At 48.5% G+C, this 19,431-nt stretch overlaps 1 protein-coding gene across 1 annotated transcript; it reads left to right on the forward strand.

The window, feature by feature from the left end:
• Positions 1 to 267: 267 nt before the first annotated feature.
• adgrg7.1 (adhesion G protein-coupled receptor G7, tandem duplicate 1) lies at positions 268 to 19,118 on the forward strand. Its single transcript, XM_038270920.1, has 17 exons — positions 268 to 530; positions 5,582 to 7,855; positions 8,992 to 9,096; positions 9,176 to 9,285; positions 9,361 to 9,501; positions 9,602 to 9,684; positions 9,994 to 10,136; positions 11,504 to 11,617; positions 11,694 to 11,884; positions 11,983 to 12,135; positions 13,750 to 13,869; positions 14,007 to 14,119; positions 14,991 to 15,334; positions 15,433 to 15,514; positions 15,596 to 15,754; positions 16,382 to 16,538; positions 18,725 to 19,118. Exons 1-17 carry the CDS (start codon positions 497 to 499, stop codon positions 18,908 to 18,910), a joined length of 4,509 nt encoding a protein of 1,502 aa, XP_038126848.1. The 5' UTR covers positions 268 to 496; the 3' UTR covers positions 18,911 to 19,118.
• The last annotated feature ends 313 nt before the right edge of the window (positions 19,119 to 19,431 follow it).

Raw genomic sequence — 19,431 nt, forward strand, 5'->3', positions numbered from 1 at the left:
TTGGTGTATGTAGATCATATTGTTGCTCAGAGCTGTAATGTTGCAGATCGATCTACATCCCTTAAATCGGTAAAGAGGTTGCAGAGGTATGGGTCAGGTCCCAGATATGGATGATTTATTTTGTCCTCATAAATCACCGTTGTAACTTTTCAGATTGTTAATAGGTTACTCATTAAGAAGTGGTTGGAGAGAAGAGAAATGTGGTCATAACAGGTTGGGTTTTCTATCAGCAAGCAACACCTTTGGTAGTAAAAATGTTAAGATAAACTGGTATAAAAAGAAAAATCTATCAAATCCAAATAATGATGTTGCCTTTGGCGGCTTTAAAGGGGTTTTCCATGACCTTGAACCAGGAGAGGTCTGTTTTATGATCTCATTGGCTGCTCAGCTGGGTATTTGTCACCAACACTTCCTCCTCTACCACTCACCTTAAACCTTCAGACAGCAGTGATTGTAAAAGGGGCCATAAACAGTCAGAAGGCGTCTGATCTGCAACATGGAAGGCTGGTTCTGCATTGTTCTCATGTGGGGTAAGAAAACCTCCTCGCCTCTCTGGTTTCTGCTGCAGATGATCTGTTTCCATTAGCAGTCAGAGTCGTTGATTAACGAGCAAAATGACCATTTAACTTTCAGTTAAACTTTCACTGTTCTTGGTCCCACTGTGTCCAGATGAGGAAATACACTTTGGGAAGCGGCTGAGAAGCAGCTGTAGCGAGGATCAGGAAACTCTCACTAGAAGTTATCTCAGAACAAACGTAATGGACTCATGTCCTCACCAAGGGTAGTGGGACAAAAGTATTCAACTATTCACCCCAGTTAACTGGAGATCGATTGACTTAACTCAGTCATGATATTTGATGTTTGATGTTTTCATATCTTTGCAAAGAGAGAACATTTCATCAGACAACCCGTATTGCTCTGTATTCAGCCCCGTTCTGCCTGGGCAGAGTGGGTCCCCCCCTACCTACAGCAATGGAAAGTAGTCAGAGACAAATCAAATTACAATTTGGTTAAACAGTAACATGCTACGCATAAACCTTGAGAATCTGTTTTTTGTTTTGGAGGAAGAAGGCGTGTCTTGTTCACTAACACTCTCACACAGTGGCCAGGCCACACAATGTTAATAGGATAAATTAATATATGAAAAAAGAGAAATCTAAATATTCCAAACACATCCAGTCCGTTCTTAAGAACCCAGGAAAGTCTGGACTCTGGGAGAACAGGAGCACGCAGCATTAATCTGGGTCAATCAGAACAGATGCGTACTGATGACATCACCACATTCAAAGCTCCTCCTGTTATCAATAGTCTCTACATAATAATAGATTATGACTTTATTATTTACTGGGGGAATAAAAATGAACAGTCAGATAAACACAAATCAAATGAACATTTTGCTGAATAAAACAATCAAACCTCCATCAGAGCCAGCGGTGCTTCACACACGGCTATGCAGAGAGAGGGCTGCTGCAGGTGGGCTAATGTTAGCCCTGGCTGCTGCAGCCCTGGCTGCTGGATGCTGCAGGTGGGCTAATGTTAGCCCTGGCTGCTGCAGCCCTGGCTGCTGGATGCTGCAGGTGGGCTAACGTTAGCCCTGGCTGCTGCAGTCCTGGCTGCTGGATGCTGCAGGTGGGCTAACGTTAGCCCTGGCTGCTGAAGGTGGGATAACTATAGCCCTGGATGCTGCAGACGGGCTAATGTTAGCCCTGGATGCTGCAGACGGGCTAATGTTAGCCCTGGATGCTGCAGACGGGCTAATGTTAGCCCTGGATGCTGCAGACGGGCTAACGTTAGCCCTGGATGCTGCAGACGGGCTAACGTTAGCCCTGGATGCTGCAGACGGGCTAACGTTAGCCCTGGATGCTGCAGACGGGCTAACGTTAGCCCTGGATGCTGAAGGTGGGATAACTATAGCCCTGGATGCTGCAGACGGGCTAATGTTAGCCCTGGATGCTGCAGACGGGCTAATGTTAGCCCTGGATGCTGAAGGTGGGATAACTATAGCCCTGGATGCTGAAGGTGGGATAACTATAGCCCTGGATGCTGCAGACGGGCTAATGTTAGCCCTGGATGCTGCAGACGGGCTAACGTTAGCCCTGGATGCTGCAGACGGGCTAATTTTAGCCCTGGATGCTGCAGACGGGCTAATGTTAGCCCTGGCTGCTGCAGTCCTGGCTGCTGGATGCTGCAGGTGGGCTAACGTTAGCCCTGGCTGTTGGATGCTGCAGGTGGGCTAATGTTAGCCCTGGCTGCTGCAGTCCTGGCTGCTGGATGCTGCAGGTGGGCTAACGTTAGCCCTGGCTGCTGCAGTCCTGGCTGCTGGATGCTGCAGGTGGGCTAACGTTAGCCCTGGCTGCTGCAGTCCTGGCTGCTGGATGCTGCAGGTGGGCTAACGTTAGCCCTGGCTGCTGCAGTCCTGGCTGCTGGCTGCTGCAGGTGGGCTAACGTTAGCCCTGGCTGCTGGATGCTGCAGGTGGGCTAATGTTAGCCCTGGCTGCTGAAGTCCTGGCTGCTGGATGCTGCAGGTGGGCTAACGTTAGCCCTGGCTGTTGGATGCTGCAGGTGGGCTAATGTTAGCCCTGGCTGCTGCAGTCCTGGCTGCTGGATGCTGCAGGTGGGCTAACGTTAGCCCTGGCTGCTGCAGTCCTGGCTGCTGGATGCTGCAGGTGGGCTAACGTTAGCCCTGGCTGCTGCAGTCCTGGCTGCTGGATGCTGCAGGTGGGCTAACGTTAGCCCTGGCTGCTGCAGTCCTGGCTGCTGGCTGCTGCAGGTGGGCTAACGTTAGCCCTGGCTGCTGGATGCTGCAGGTGGGCTAATGTTAGCCCTGGCTGCTGAAGTCCTGGCTGCTGGATGCTGCAGGTGGGCTAACGTTAGCCCTGGCTGTTGGATGCTGCAGGTGGGCTAATGTTAGCCCTGGCTGCTGCAGTCCTGGCTGCTGGCTGCTGCAGGTGGGCTAACGTTAGCCCTGGCTGCTGCAGTCCTGGCTGCTGGATGCTGCAGGTGGGCTAATGTTAGCCCTGGCTGCTGCAGTCCTGGCTGCTGGCTGCTGCAGGTGGGCTAACGTTAGCCCTGGCTGCTGGATGCTGCAGGTGGGCTAATGTTAGCCCTGGCTGCTGCAGTCCTGACTGCTGGCTGCTGCTGGTGGGCTAACGTTAGCCCTGGCTGCTGCAGGTGGGCTAACGTTAGCCCTGGCTGCTGGATGCTGCAGGTGGGCTAATGTTAGCCCTGGCTGCTGCAGTCCTGACTGCTGGCTGCTGCTGGTGGGCTAACGTTAGCCCTGGCTGCTGCAGGTGGGCTAACGTTAGCCCTGGCTGCTGGATGCTGCAGGTGGGCTAATGTTAGCCCTGGCTGCTGCAGTCCTGGCTGCTGGCTGCTGCAGGTGGGCTAACGTTAGCCCTGGCTGCTGCAGCCCTGGCTGCTGGATGCTGCAGGTGGGCTAATGTTAGCCCTGGCTGCTGCAGTCCTGACTGCTGGCTGCTGCTGGTGGGCTAACGTTAGCCCTGGCTGCTGCAGGTGGGCTAACGTTAGCCCTGGCTGCTGGATGCTGCAGGTGGGCTAATGTTAGCCCTGGCTGCTGAAGTCCTGGCTGCTGGATGCTGCAGGTGGGCTAACGTTAGCCCTGGCTGTTGGATGCTGCAGGTGGGCTAATGTTAGCCCTGGCTGCTGCAGTCCTGGCTGCTGGCTGCTGCAGGTGGGCTAACGTTAGCCCTGGCTGCTGCAGTCCTGGCTGCTGGATGCTGCAGGTGGGCTAATGTTAGCCCTGGCTGCTGCAGTCCTGGCTGCTGGCTGCTGCAGGTGGGCTAACGTTAGCCCTGGCTGCTGGATGCTGCAGGTGGGCTAATGTTAGCCCTGGCTGCTGCAGTCCTGACTGCTGGCTGCTGCTGGTGGGCTAACGTTAGCCCTGGCTGCTGCAGGTGGGGCTGCCGTTTCCCTCGGAACTCCCCAGTTTTGCCACATTCTTCTCAACATGAGAACTTTTTTTAAATTCCCCAGTAAATTAGTAAATGTTCCATATAGGGGAGCTTAAAGTATAATATCCTCGCCTCAAATTATCTTAAAACGTGCTTTTATTGAACAACAGGATCAGAAAAGAGAACTTTAAATTTAATAATCTGAGCTCTTTGAGCGCTAACCTGGAAGCTGCTGCTGCCGCAGTGCATGCTGGACGGCTGTCAGTCTGGAGAACGGACAGGTCTGCTCTGATGCATGCTGGGTAAAGAGGGCGGGGCCAGAACAGCATCTGGGGACTTTGTCTGTTCTCGGTCTGCTGTTCTTGTGAATTGGAACAGTATGAGGGCTGAGGCTGATGACGTTTCACGAGGACACGATGACGCACAATTACACAGATTGAGAAACAGCCCTTTAGATTATCATCATGGATGCAGCGTCAACAGGTCAGGCCAATATGGACCCACCTGCCTGAGGAATGTATCTAGCACCTATGGATCTATGAGCGAGCTCTCAGGGTAAATCAGAACAAAGCCAGTTATAGTAGGCTGCTGTTATCTTGTAGATTTATGAGATCAGTAAAGTTCAATTCAATTCAATTCAGTTTATTTATATAGCGCCAAATTCACAACACATGTCATCTCAAGGCACTTTACAGTTCAACCAGATCATACAGTCAAATTGATACAAAGTTTTCTATCTAAGGAAAACCAGTTGATTGCATTGACTCATTGACTCAAATACAATCCCCCACACTAAGCATGCTTGTAGCGACAGTGGAGAGGAAAAACTCCCTTTTAACAGGAAGAAACCTCCAGCAGAACCAGGCTCAGTGTGAGCGGCCATCTGCCGAGGCCGACTGGGGTTCAAGGAGACAGAAGCAGAGATACAAAAAGCAGCTGTAAAAGGCGGCCCCGTCCAGGAAACACGCAGCCAGGCAGACGAGCTCCAAGGCAGCTCCCATGCCAGAGGATGAAGAGAGCACATCCACCCAGCCACGGCCAGAGAAACAGGACCACACCTGAAGACAGGCCGATCTCCAACATCTACAAACAAGGGTGCTGATGGAAGCAGCACAGCTGATGTTTCTTTCCTGGATGACGTCACAGCCAAACAGGAACAGACGAGGCAAAGCTACCCTGAGGAAAAGCAGAGAGAGCAGAAGGTTAGAGATTGAACAAACAGATTCTGCAGAATAGGAGAACAGAGAGAGAATGAAGCAGAATGATGAAATGGGGGTCCCTATGTCCTCCAAAAGTCTAAGCCTATAGCAGCATAACTATAGAGAGAGAGCTCAGGATAACCTGAGCCACCCTAACTATAAGCTTTATCAAAAAGGAACGTTTTAAGCCTAGTCTTAAAAGTAGACAGAGTGTCTGCCTCACGGACTAAAAAAAGTAAAAGTTAGATTGCTCCAGGAGCAACATTGTTGTTTCCAAGCAGCTGCTTCATATAATCACTAAAACAAACGGTTCTTGATGAATAGATTCAAATTCAGGGTGTTTAGAAAATAACATTTAGTATCTTAGAAAGCGTTACAGTCTGCTGGGTTGTACTCAGTCAGCCCTCAGGTTGACTTACCTTAATGTGATGAATATGTGATAGTGAAGCTGATGGATGTGCTTCTTTACAGCAATTCCTTTAGCCTCTTCTGTAACAAACGTCAACTCAGCATCTTCCACCACCACGGACTGTACGGCTCCTGCAGACCTTAATACCACTGCGGTTCGTCTCAACGCTCCTGTTCTGACTGAACCAACCTCTTCAGCGACTTCAGTCCTCCTTACTGACCCTCCTACTGCTGAGGAAAGCCAGAAACCAACTCTAGCAACACCAAGACCACCTACTGCCTGGTCTACATCTACCACCTTATCACCTGAGACAACTGCCTCCTCTACTACAAACCAAGGCAACCCTTTCAACAATGATGCTACTACTGACTACCAGACTACTACAAGTCCGGATCATGTCACTAAAGAAGCTACAAATACAGCCCCCCCACCCACCCCGGCACAAACTACACCTGAGGATTTCCCAGCATCAATTCCTCCAACCCCAGAAGCAACTTCTCCTTGGAAGACACCAACAACTGCTTCACCCAGTGAAACCATCCACACCACAGGCAGTCAGACCACTGGTTTACCTTCAGCATCAAGTCCAACTCCTGAACCATTGAGTCCTTGGCCAACATCTACTGCTGTGACAGTTCCTACATCTCAGGATCCTACATCTACTCCACCTACTCCACCTTTTACTGGGAACCCAGACAATGATCCCACAACCACACCCTTCAGCCAGACCTCTGGGGTTACAGCCTTCCTGCCAACCACTGTCCAAACTACCACTAATACTACTACTAATAGTCCCACTACCACTAATACTACTAATAGTCACACTACTAATACTACTACTAATAGTCACAGTACTAATACTGCTTGGCCCACATTCTCGTCTAATCCTCCTGCTACTACTACTGCTACTACTCCTATACCTGAGACTGATCCTCCAGATGTTGCTGCTACAACTGGGGTTACATCTAATGTTCCTCCTGCTTCTCCTAGTCCTACTACTCCCATTACTACTACTTCCTTTAATACTACTACTACTACTAGTAGTCATCTTAGTACAACTACTCCAGCTATTATTACTACCGTTACTACTATTACTTCTACTACTCCCATTACTATTAGTAGTATCAATACTGCTACTACCTCTACTACAAAGGTTATGAGTACTAGTCCTGAGACTGATGCAACAACTACAATAACTAATACTACTACTCTCTGGCCCACACCTCAGACGGATCCTACGACTGATAATACTAGTCCCTCTACTAATGATACTACTACTCTCTGGCCCTCACCTCAGACGGATCCTACAACTGATAATACTAGTCCCTCTACTAATGATACCACTACTCTCTGGCCCTCACCTCAGACGGATCCTACGACTGATAATACTAGTCCCTCTACTAATGATACTACTACTCTCTGGCCCACACCTCAGACGGATCCTACGACTGATAATACTAGTCCCTCTACTAATGATACCACTACTCTCTGGCCCTCACCTCAGACGGATCCTACGACTGATAATACTAGTCCCTCTACTAATGATACTACTACTCTCTGGCCCACACCTCAGACGGATCCTACGACTGATAATACTAGTCCCTCTACTAATGATACTACTACTCTCTGGCCCACACCTCAGACGGATCCTACGACTGATAATACTAGTCCCTCTACTAATGATACTACTACTCTCTGGCCCTCACCTCAGACGGATCCTACAACTGATAATACTAGTCCCTCTACTAATGATACCACTACTCTCTGGCCCTCACCTCAGACGGATCCTACGACTGATGATACTAGTCCCTCTACTAATGATACCACTACTCTCGGGCCCACACCTCAGACGGATCCTACAACTGATAATACTAGTCCCTCTACTAATGATACTACTACTCTCTGGCCCACACCTCAGACGGATCCTACGACTGATAATACTAGTCCCTCTACTAATGATACTACTACTCTCGGGCCCACACCTCAGACGGATCCTACGACTAATGATACTAGTCCCTCTACTAATGATACTACTACTCTCTGGCCCACACCTCAGACGGATCCTACGACTGATAATACTAGTCCCTCTACTAATGATACCACTACTCTCTGGCCCTCACCTCAGACGGATCCTACGACTAATGATACTAGTCCCTCTATTACTACTCTTTGGTCCACAGTATCAACTAATACGATTAGTACTACTAATCCAATTACTACCTTGTCCACCAGCATCACTACAACTGCTGCACCACTGAACTGTTCCAATAATGGAGTGAAAGACGGAGGTATTTGCTTCTGTCCTGACGAATGGACGGGAGAGACATGCTCCCAAGGTAAGACCTGCTGACTGTGGACGTCATACTGTCTCATTTTGTACTTTTGTCAGGCAACTGACCAGAATCATAACCACAATTCTTTGTATGAGCCTTAACATTAGCCCACCTTCAGTTAGCCCACCTTTAAATTCAAACCTAACTTGGCCTCTAATCAATCTCATCAACATTAATTCCTTCCAGGAGAGGTTAAAAAGGGTTATCGGCCTGTATTAATACATCACCTTCTCAGGTCCAGGTACCTCACAGAACTTTACATTCAGTAGGTCACCCATTGACACACTGATGGTGATAAGGTATACTGCAGCCACAGCTGCCATCCAAAGGCACCACCAGATCCAGGAAAGTATCGTACCCAAGGACACAACGACTGAGACGGACGGAGTAGCGGTTCAAACTGGCGTCCCTCAAGTTGTAGTCTTTCTGACTTTATCACAGCTTAGCAGCTGTTATCTTCCGTAGACCGGTGCAGATAAATCCAGCTGCGCTAAACCATTAAAAGCAGCAGAGCCTCCAGGCTGAATATTTCCAAACAATCAATGAGTAAAATAAGGAGATTTTACTGTAGATAACTGAAAGAAACAAAGATCTGGTGATCATTTCATCTCCTAAAGGCTGCACTGCGGAACCTGCTGTCTAATTATCTCTTAACGAGGTCACCCCGATCTGCTGGAAGGGTAAACCAGGCAAAAATAGTAAATATATAAAAGATGATTTAAAGGATCAGCGGTCTGAGATATATCCACTGTCGCTGTGCAGATCACAGGAACAGGAGAAATCCTGCAGTGATGCAAAGATTGAAGTTTAAATCAGCAGGTTAACAAACAGGAAACCTGAATGAACTTCCAGCTTCAGTGTTTTCAATGAGACTTTTTTTAATGGAACATGTTGAAACGAACAACGTTAACTTTCAGAGAACAGAGTTTAAACTGCTGCCAGCTTCCTGTTTGGAAGCAAACGCTGTGAAGATTAAAGTAACATCTTTCATAAATGCTAATCTTTCAGCTAAAGGCTTCAGCTCCAACTGAAAGCAACACGTTTCCTGAACTCCTGGTTGCTAATAGTTTCTCCTCTGATGTCTGTCATCAGTCGGTCCAATCAGAATCACAGCTCTTCTTCTCAATGTCTTCGTTTAGCTAATTTCTGCAATCAGACGACTCTGCAGGGATTGACATTTCCAAATACAACCGTCGGCTGGTTTGCATCTTCCCATGAAAACTGTCCTGAAGGAACCAGCAGAGGTGAGAGAAACATCTCCAGATCAGACACTCCTCAGGTCTGAAGCAGTGAGAGCCTCAGCATGTCCTCTCATCCTCCCAGCTGGAACACCTCAGGCTTCTACCAGATGTTCCTTCAGGGATGGAAGCCCACAGTTTGATGCACCGTTAATCATTGACTGTCAACAGACACTCAAAGACATCCAGGCAAACGTGAGAAGAGCTTCACAGACAGTTTGATGAGAGAAGCTGCAGAATTCCTCAGAAAGGATTGTTTCTGTCCTCCAGCTATCCAGTCCAGCAGACTTGGAGTTACTGGCCTCCAGCGCTCAGCTCCTGACATCCAGACCTGAAACTCTGAAAGCTGAAGACGTCACAGTAGCCGCTGACATCGCCAATAAGCTGCTGCTGTCCCCAAACGCCACTGAGGTAGGTTGCAGCGAATGCAGTCCGTCCTCAGATCTCTGATTGTTGGAGCCGCATGGAGCCGCTGACCCGGCTGGGTTCTGGTTCTGGTTCTTGTTTGCAGTCGGTCCGAGTGGCGGCGGTCGCTACAGTGAGCCAGCTGCTCAACGCCGGGGAGCTGGAAGAGGAGAGCGACACAACCCAGGGGTAAACGTCTTTCCTCTGTGCAGACCTGCTGGATCGGGGGTCTGGGTGGACCCTCAGACCACCACAGAACCAGAGCACCACTCTGAGGGGACTCTGGGTAGAGCGCCCCCTTCAGCAGGCAGAGGAACAGATTTTCTGTCTTTAAACTTCATAAAATTGTTTTTGGTCTTCATCAGTTCTACGAACGTTGCTTTAAGGTCTTAATTATTAAAACATGGAAGAAACAGCAAATATTTCCCTCAGATTGAAGCGATCAGCTGATCTCCAAGGTTGCAGTGACCTTCAGTTTCCCCCGTGTCTCATGTTCAGGCTCACAGTGACTCTGGATCAGCTCTCTCTGAACCTCAGCCGGACCTCCAACACGTCCCAGGTGGTCCAACCCAACCTGGTGGTCCAGTCGGCTCAGATCCAGGCTTCAGACACTCAGGGAGTCCAGTTCACCACCTTGGCAGGTCAGTGGGTCCATGCATCATGGTGAGAGCTGCTGACAGCAGATAAATGCAGCTTCAAATGTTTCATTGAGTTGATTCATTACTCATTCAGGATTAATCAGACTTTCCATAAAGAAAAGTTTGGAGCAGACTTCGTGACTCTAATGTTACATTCACACTGAACGCGATCTGGACGTCAAAAACTCTCTAACACAGAAATCTGGACTCTGGATCTGGATCAGTTGCTCTGGTTGTTTATCTGCTCTGTTCTGTAGCTTCCAGCCAGAGAGCAGCTCGGCTTTATTTACTTTATGAGTTGGAAAAATAGTTTGAAGAGGTTTTTAAGTGAGAAAGTCCACCTCCAAACATCCTCTGTTCATCAGGTGATCAGGATTATAATCCCACTATAATCTGCGGTTCTTGTTGGGAGCTCCAGACCTCCAGCATCCCGCCAGGAGGCAGCGCTGGGAATCCCTGCTGGAAGCTGTGGGGGATTTCCTGCTGCCGCTCGTAGCGGCTGGAAGTGAATAGAAAAAGTTTTTAAGGTTTGAGGTAAAAACTGCAAGAACCAGAATAAACAATCCAATATTTTTTATCAGGTTTTAAAATGTTCTGGCAAACTGTCCGCCGAGTTAGGAGGAGGAAGCAGTGTTTCACCAACACTGTTTACAGTGCAGGTGGGGAGCTGCTGACCTTGACTAGGGATGTTGTCGAGGGGTGGAACGAGTACTTTGAGGATCTCCTTAATCCCATCTTCACATCTTCCGAGGAGTAGGTAGAGGATGGGGACTTAGAGGCGGACTAGCCCATCAGCCAGGCTGAAGTCACTGAGGTAGTTAGAAAGCTTCTTGGTGGCAGGGCCCCGGGGGTGGATGAGATTTGTCCTCATTACCTTAAGTCTCTGGATGTTGTAGGACTGTCTTGGCTGACATGTCTCTGCAGTATTGCGTAGACGTCGGGTACAGTACCCCTGGACTTGCAGACCGGGGTGGTGGTCCTTCTCTTCAAAAAGAGGGATTGAAGGGGGAGCTGAAATTACAGAGGGATCACACTCCTCTGTCTCCCCGGTAAGGTCTTCTCCAGGGTGCTGGAGAGAGAGCATCCGGCCGATGGTGAACCTTGCATCCAGGAGGAACATCAGGTGCTCGAGGGTTCGTGGGAGTTCGACCACACCAGTCCACATGTGTTTTGTGGATCAGGCTTTCGACCGTGTCCTTCGTGGTGCCCTGTGGGGGGTGCTCTGGGATTATGGGATCCGGGGCCCTCTGGAAACTGACAGCAGCAATCCAGCAGCGGTCTCAGGACACCTTGTAGAGAAGCCTAGGAAGAACCAAAGAACCAACCAAGCCCAGCAATCCCTCATCCTGACTCTCAACCTTCTCTTTCAGGCTTGTCTGGCAGTTTTGTAGCCAACCGGACTCAGCTGAACACCAACGTGTCAAAGGTCACTGTGGACAGCGGTTTCATTGCCGATGCTCTGATTTACATCCAGTTCCCATCAGGTGGGTTTCCTGCAGCAGAGACCATCTCACCTCCATTCAGCAACGGATGACCCTACATCTGTTACCCCACACCCAGCAGGGGGCGCTGAACGGCGGCAAAAGGAGACCGACGTCTCTCTGGGGTTCGTCCTCTACCAGAACAGCCACTTCTTTTCATCAAAGCTCTACAGGAGGCAGAAGGCTAGCATCAGGGTGCTGTCTGCTAGCGTCAGGGATCCAGAGCGCAGCATGGTGCCACAGTCTGTGGAGATGCATTTCCGACTAACAGTAAGAACACTGGTGGAGGACCGTTTCCAACACCTCTAATGCGTTTAGGGTCTGATCTGTCAGAGGTTTGAGGAAACTTCTGGCTGCTTCTGTTTCAGTTGCCAAAAAATATATCTCTGCATGACTTCTCCTGCGTCTTCTGGGACTACAGCCTGAAGGACTGGAGCACCCAAGGCTGCTCCAAGGGAAATGCTTCAGAAGATGTTCTGAGATGTTTCTGCAACCACACAACCAACTTCGCAGCTCTCTGGGTGATTCTCACACACCACTACCAGGATTGCAGCAGTTCTTCACAGAGTTCTATGTCATCCCTACTGACTGCCAGAGGACGGTGCTGAAAGCGCTGAATGTTACCTTCGTGCATGCGCAGTTCAAGTAATTAAACCAACAGAGTCACACCTGTAAAACCCTGAGTGACCACTCAGAAGCTATATATGCCGCCTCATCCAGGGCTCCATTCCTTACCTCTTCTCGAATGCGGTTTGCCATGTTTGGCATTAGAGTTTAGCTTTTTGGACCATTCTTGGTTGTTTCCCTGTTCCTGGAAGTCCGGTTGCCTACTGGTTGGAGCTACGACAATTTCTCCCTCCTAGGGCTGCAACAGGTTGATCTTTGTATGGACCTGCAAGGTCTGCATCCTCGTTGTTGGTGACAGCAGCGTTTGGACCCCCTCCCATCTCACTGCTTCTTACTGTGTTTTCTGTCTTTATTGTAGCTTGGTGACTGTTGTTTTGTTATGACTGGTGCCGCAGCATTTTTTAACCAGTTTGGCTGACCTTATTGTTGAGGTTTGAATATGACTATGGCTATGGTTCAAACGTTATCTTTTTTTAGTTAAATGATCTTTGCTTTTTCTATCTGGTGACGGTAGCGTCTCGTCCCCTATTGGGAATTTGCCTCTCAGGCTACATTCTGGCTTCTTCCCCAAATGTCCTTGTTGGTCCTCAAGGTCAACTCGGCTGCCTTGTTCCATCTCAGACATCCACCTTTCTCAGGATGCAGTTGTACTCTGTCCACAGGGTAAGCAACATACTCAAGCTGGTCATCTGATCCAGTTTTGGCATCACCTTCCTGCAGATGCAAGGCAAACTGACTTCTGTCACCTGTGTTGTGCCCCTGGGTTTGCTTCTCTTCCGCCCTGTTCAAAGATGGCTTTCATCTAAACACCATCCAGCACATGCATCGGACACTCACAATGACGTGGATGTGCCTTAATGCCTTGGGAGCATGGTGAGACAGGTCTTTCTTGTACAACACCTCTGTTGTATACCACATTAACCATTAGGGAGGCAACGGGTCTGTAGAGCCTTGAAGGTGTCAGGAATCTCCTAAAATGGGCCACTCTTCATCTGTCCATCGGACGTCCAATGTATTTACCCGGGGTGCATAATCAGGTCGCAGACTCTCTCTCTCGCCAGGCCCATTTCCAGGGGGGTGGTTTCTTCACTGCGATGTGGTGCACATGATTTGGGGCCGCTTTGGTCAAGCAGAGGTGGATATGTTTGCCATAGAGGAGTTAACTCAATGCCCTCTGTGGTATTCCCTGAGGGGGGCTTCGGTCGCATTGGGTCAGGATGTGCTAGCACATCCCTGGCCTCGGGTTCTCCTGTGTGCTTTCCCACCCGCCGATTTGGCCTACTCCACAGAGGGTTTTCGAGGAGGGCCACAAGCTTCTGCTCTGTTATGGCCAGCGTGGCCGTGGTTTGATCTGCTTTCTCAGTTGGGGGGACAGATATAGCACCCCAACCCTCAAAGTCTCCAGCTGTGGGTATGGCCACTGGAAGGCTGTAAGATCATTAAGCACCACTTTGAGTTCTAAGGCCCCCTCCGCTCAATGCAAAAATCGATGCCGTCTATTTTCTCAGTGGTGGTTGGCCCTCAATGAGGACCCAGTTTCCTGCCCAGTGCCTACGGTTCTAGAGTTCCTCCAGTCTCTGCTTGCTAAGGGTCATTCTCCTTTGATCCTTAAGGATTATGGGTCTCAGGTGTGACTCTGTAGGTATAATTACTCAAAGTGTACGAAGGGAACATTCAGTCCGTCCAGCCCTGCCTGCTGGTGGTCATCCAGGATTTAAAGAACCGTAGTAACTTTCTTTTGGAGTTCTGACTAGATGTGCTTCAGTCCTACAGAAACGACTATGAGTATGCAGAACCCCTGAGCGTGATCTCCATCGTGGGACTGTCCCTCTCCCTGCTGGGCCTGGTTGTTACCATCATTCACCACCTCAAAGTGAAGTAAGTCGGTATGACACTGCTGCACATTCACCGTTCCTCCTGCTGTTGGATAAACACCAACCAGGAGAGCTTCAACCTTTTCTTTCTTCCAAACAGCTCATCCAGTTGTCCCCATCCTCATTAACGGGGGAGAGATTTCTGATCCTCAGGCCCAGATGAAGGTCCTGGTTCATTTATGGCCTGCTATGGTGTGGACAGCTACACCTGTCCAGGTGTATTTCAGGGATTTTTGCTAAATCACCAGCAGTTAGGCTTCCTCACCATTGAAGGAAACCAAACGCAGGCTAAGATGCTGCTGAAGGGTTTTCATCTTTGGGTTTACATTCAGGGCCCGTTACCGCGGTAACCCCTCCATCCAACTACAGTGCACCCATCCTCCCCCACAGTCTGCATGTGTAATGTTAGCTAAATCTACCTCCAGCTACTCTGAGGTTCTCATGTTGGAGAACATCATGGAACATACAGGAGCTGCTATGCAGGAAGTGCAGCTTCTGTCAGGCGTGACGTCCATCTTTATAGAAACAGGAAACCAGAAAAGTTCTGTTTGCAGTTTGGTCCAGAACATAAAGGACACAGTAGACGTCTAGTAGAGGGTTCTCTGATCAGATCAGACCAGATGTTCCCAGATGTTCTCCATTCAGTCCAACTGAGAAACCTTGATCTGTTTTTCATGGAAGAACAATCATCCGTCTGCAGATGTTCAAAGGTGGCAGAGAAACAGCCATAAAGACCCAAACAGGACCGGCAGCCAAAGGCCCAAAAAGTAGTGATGGAGGCGTGAAGATAAAAGCTCAGCACACTTTCTATGACCACGCCTCCTTTCTCCTCCCCCTCGCACGTTTTCACTACTTTCTTCTGTCTCTCTGCTCAGTTTTCTAAAGAAGCCGCAGAACCAACAAACCAATGTGAACTCCAAGATGTCTCTGCTGTGCATCTACCTCAGTCTGCTGGCCTTCATCATCACCTTCCTGTCTGGAGTCCAGAACTCCGCCCCTCAGAGCAGCAGGGAGGAGCAGAACCTCCTCCTGGACTCTGACCAGCACATAGAGCCGGATGCAGGCTCCTGCACGGCGGTGACGGCGCTTCTGCACCTTTTCCTTCTGGCCACGTTCTCATGGAACAGCGTGTACGGCACCCAGCTGGTTCTGCTGGTCCGCTCCATGCACCGCAGCCTGCCGCCGTACTGGACTCCTCTCAGCGTGGGCGTCGGATGGGGTACGAGGGTCCAATCAGATTCTACCAACCTCAAACATCTACCAGAGAGCCGGAGCAGGTTTTTGCTTCAATCAGTTCTGCTTGTTCTTCCTGGCCAGGAGTCCCAGTGGTTGTCATGGCGATCACACTGGCAGCCACCTACAGGATGGACCAGCCTCTGGGATACAGACAGGAGGAGTTGTGAGTGGTCTGGTTTGAACCGGTTCCTCAGGCCTTTAGATGCTGAGCAGATGTTTGATCTGCTGTGTTCTGGTTCTGCAGCTGCTGGCTCGCTGCTCTGGATCAGGAGAAACGCTTCAGCTTTAGGAAACCCATGTTCTGGGCTTTCCTCCTTCCTCTGGGCCTGGTTCTGATCTACAACACGGTGCTGTTGGTCCTCACCTCTCTGATCACCTGCAGGGTGGACTCCAGGCTCACCAGGTAACCTGCTGCCCCCTGCAGGACACAGTCACAACCTGAAAGCAGATTTCAGATCAACCTTTTGTTCTTCGATAGAAACATTAGGATTGAAACACCACAGCGGCTAACTGCTAAAGCTAATAAATATGTTTGCAGGAAATATTTAGATGGTTGATCTTTTTACAAACACGGCTCTGATAATTATGATGATAAAGATGAAAGGTCTGCCTGGAGAAACATTTAGATTTTCTAACATTTCTAAAACACTAAGGATCCTCCTGGTGAGAAACCGTGAACTTTTCCAGCTATCAGCTTGTTATTTTTAAAACCAGAGAGATGTGAGGCCAATCTATTTAACGTCTTTCTAGATTACAGCTCAGAGGAACAGCAGCGCTCAGATTACTGTGAAATAATGAAGGAACTTTCTGATCTGGGAGGTGATGCTTCACCTGCCTTTCTGCTCGGAGACGAATCTAAAGCGTAGTTTTAGACGTAGCCTTTAAGCTAAGGCGGGAAGAGATCAGTTCTCTGACCTCATTAGCATCATGCTCAGCTAAATCCCAGAGGTCAAACTCTCACCTCTAGTGTTTCCAACACGTTGACTCTAACCAGTCTGACCTCTGACCTCTGTTTCTGTCCACCTGTCAGCACCAAACGCTCCTCTCTGACCAAGAAGATCCTGGTCAGCTTCTCTCTGTCCGTGCTGCTGGGATTATCCTGGACTCTGGGATACTTTGTCCTGGTTACCGCGGGAACCGCCCGGGAGGTCTTCAGCATCCTGTTCTGCCTCTCCACCGCCACACAGGTAAGATGTGACCAGACTGAAGAGGTTGAGCTGCTGTTGGAGATCGTAGCTGACACTGTCCTGTTTCAGCGATGTTTTCCTGGCCTCTGAGGTCACCATCTTGGTCTGTTTGGGCCTGACAGCCGCACGTTGTGTGAGTTGGGTCTTACCTCCCCTCTGTAGGGAAGGATGGTGTTCCTCAAGGTATGAACACCTGCAGCCTCTGGTGTTCTTCTGTAGTGGGGGAAAGCATTCAGCTATGCAGTCCAGTTAAACACAGATCGATGGATTTTTACTCTATGTTCATTTTAAAGACAGAGAAGATGTCTTGATGTCCAGCCCTGCTTTATCTCAGTAACTTTTACACAGTCAGGTGTTTGGCAGCAGCTCCAGTCTTCCTGCTGCTCAGCTCTGACCTGAAGGTCTGAGCGCCGTAACGATGGCCGTGAGACGTCTGCAGCCATTTTTAGATGTTTCTGATGTTTAACCAGATTTAGGTCTAGACTCCAGAACATCCGTATTGGTTCTGATCCAGTCCTGCCAGTATGCTGTTGTGGGAAAAGACGTCTTCAACTATTTAGTCCAGCTAAATAAACGGAGATTGATGGATTAATATCTGTCGGCACTTTATTTCGATATCTTTGCAAAGAGAGAACAGTTCATCAATCGGCCTTATTGCTCGGTAATCAAACCTGTTCTGATCTGAGCAGCGTTCGTTCCTCCTTAAGTACAATAACGGAAAGCAGTCAGAGTCAAAACTAATTACAGACACTTTGGTTAAACAGTAACATGTTATGAATAAACCTAAGAAAGAATCTGGATTGTTATGGAAGAAGCTCTGCCTGCTCTACAAACACCATCCTGCAGAGAACGGTGCGGCCTTCAAGGTGAAACAGACTGAGGGAAAACTTTTATAGAGTAAATAAGATAAATTAAGATATGCATTAAGATCAACTAAATTTTCTGACCACAGTTCATCCTTTCCATTATAAAAGGATATTATCCTTGTGTAATCGATAATAAAAAAGGAATATTTGTTGAATATATGTAAAGAAAATTTAAAACTATTTGCTGAGAATTTAAAAATAATATTATTATTTTTAGTTCTTATCATTATCAGTTACCCTTTTTGTTTCACTGCAAAGAGAAAAGGTCAAATCAGTCGATAAACGGACTCCTCCATGTCTACAAAGTCTAACGATTAAACTAGTTCCTAAACGCAGCAAACCTCAATATGAGTGAAACAAAAGCTCAATGACAACCTGGATAACTGAGGGAGATGCCACTCTAGATTACCAATGTCTCAGTAATATTAGATCTGTTCTGGTGATTCCTGCAACCTTCGTTTCAGTGCTTAGAGAGAAACTCTCGTATAGATTATATTTATTTATTTTTTATAGAAAAAAAGAGAACTTTGTTTGAGCTAATTCTTCCACTATTTGATTTCTAATAATCTTTAGATCTGTTAGAAATCTTTCGTATTTGAAACGTTGTTTTTGAAATGTAATATAAACTGTGCCGACAAAGATTCATCTCACCGTCTCAAAAAGAAAAGTTTGGTTTTGATCCTCCTGCTGACCTCCTGCTGACCTCCTGCTGACCTCCTGCTGACCTCCTGCTGACCTCCTGCTGACCTCCAGGGACCTGGATGCCAGAAGTCCTCCCTCCCTCAACCTTCTAACGGGGCATTGATTCTGGAAGGCTGCTTCCTCCAGGAGGTTCCTTCTGACAATCACTGACCTCAGAAAACATCAGTCGTAGGAGAATCCTGCCGACAACGCCAAACTGTGGTGGAAAAAAAAGTATTCAACTATTTACTCCAGTTAAACAAACAGATAGATGATCGTCCACCATGGTTGTTGTTTTTCTCGCCATTTCTGTGCAGAAAGACGCAGAATAGTGACCTTTGTTGAGTATTAATGGCGAACAGGTCGGATGAATGCGACCTGGCCGTTCAGACGCAGGATTAGATTCATATCAGATTCAGGACCACAGAACCAAGTGGTCTGGGTCGGATTGGAACAAATCGATGTGTGTTGTTCAAACTGTCAGTCAGAGGTCAGATCCAGGTCCCATAAGGGCGATAAAATCAGATTATGGTCCCTTCAGGCTGCAGTGTGAATCAGAACCGCTCCTTTCTGGATGGACTGTTGGCAGCTCAGTCATGGATGCTGACCCCCCCCACCCCCCTGTACGTGTGTCTCCAGGGCCTTCAGATCTTCATCCTCTTCACGGCCAGGACACCCAGCTTTCAGGCCTCCGTGGTGAGATCTGTTCGCTACATCGCCTCAGCTGCCGTCCCTTCCAGGTCCACCAAGTACTATCTGTGGAAGAACTGGAGACAGACCAGCACCTCAGAGACCTACAAGGACATCACAGAAACCACGGTCTAGGACCAGGAACTCTGGTTGGATCAGAACCAACCGGCTGAATATTCTGGCAGAACAAAAAGCTAGAAGACAAACAGCAGGTAGATCCCTCAGATCAACCACCTGATGGTTGGGTTAAAGCAGGATCTAAGCAGAACCCGGTCAGAACCAAAGGAACCTGATCAAATGGATGGATGATGGATGGATGGATGATGGATGGATGATGGATAGATGGATGATGATGGATGGATGATGGATGGATGGATGATGGATAGATGGATGATGATGGATGGATGGATGGATAATGGATGGATGGATGAATGAATGATGGATGGATGATGGATAGATGGATGATGGATAGATGGATGATGATGGATGGATGATGGATGGATGGATGATGGATAGATGGATGATGATGGATGGATGATGGATGGATGGATGGATGGATGGATGGATGGATGGATGGATGGATGATGGAATGATGGATGGATGGATGATGATGGATGGATGATGGATGGATGGATGGATGGATGGATGGATGGATG

The sequence above is a fragment of the Cyprinodon tularosa genome, unplaced genomic scaffold (assembly GCF_016077235.1).
Source record: "Cyprinodon tularosa strain WSP-4 unplaced genomic scaffold, ASM1607723v1 ctg784, whole genome shotgun sequence".
NCBI classification, from domain to species: Eukaryota; Metazoa; Chordata; class Actinopteri; order Cyprinodontiformes; family Cyprinodontidae; genus Cyprinodon; species Cyprinodon tularosa.

Coding starts and splice junctions, on each gene's coding strand:
- adgrg7.1 (XM_038270920.1), top strand. CDS start 497: ATGGAAGGCTGGTTCTGCATTGTTCTCATGTGGG. Junction 11,618..11,693: donor TTACATCCAGTTCCCATCAG/GTGGGTTTCCTG, acceptor CCCCACACCCAG/CAGGGGGCGCTGAACGGCGG. Junction 16,539..18,724: donor GCCTCTCCACCGCCACACAG/GTAAGATGTGAC, acceptor GTGTGTCTCCAG/GGCCTTCAGATCTTCATCCT.